Source organism: Eurypyga helias, unplaced genomic scaffold (genome assembly GCF_000690775.1).
Source record: "Eurypyga helias isolate BGI_N326 unplaced genomic scaffold, ASM69077v1 scaffold29963, whole genome shotgun sequence".
Taxonomy (NCBI): domain Eukaryota; kingdom Metazoa; phylum Chordata; class Aves; order Eurypygiformes; family Eurypygidae; genus Eurypyga; species Eurypyga helias.
Genome location: NW_010243546.1, coordinates 1,691 through 1,961, shown reverse-complemented (window position 1 = coordinate 1,961; position 271 = coordinate 1,691). Strand labels below are relative to the sequence as shown.

Genomic DNA, 271 nt, shown 5'->3' with positions numbered 1-271 from the left:
CGGGGGTAGGGGGGGAGCGGCTGGTCGTCACCCCAACCTGACTAACGGCCTCTCGTCTCCTTGCAGCTGTTTGCAGACAAGGTCCCCAAGACAGCAGGTTGGTAAAGCAGCGCTGGCCATGCCAGACTCCGACGCGCTCCCTAATTCTGGGCAAAACAAGCCATTCGCAGCGGTTTTCTTTCTCCTTTGCAGAAAACTTCCGTGCCCTGAGTACTGGCGAGAAGGGATTTGGCTACAAGGGATCCTGCTTCCACAGGGCACGGCCCGGCTG

At 59.4% G+C, this 271-nt stretch overlaps 1 protein-coding gene across 1 annotated transcript in view; it reads left to right on the top strand.

Annotated features, from left to right (window-relative positions):
* Positions 1-51: 51 nt before the first annotated feature.
* The window catches only part of LOC104508006 (peptidyl-prolyl cis-trans isomerase A-like), a gene marked incomplete at its 5' end in the record, with an annotated part of 886 nt that continues 666 nt past the window's right edge, over positions 52-271 (top strand). The window contains 2 exon segments of the mRNA XM_010149468.1: positions 52-97; positions 193-271. The exon segment at positions 193-271 is cut by the window's right edge and continues 10 nt beyond it. Of these exon segments, the coding sequence (XP_010147770.1) occupies positions 52-97; positions 193-271 (125 nt within the window).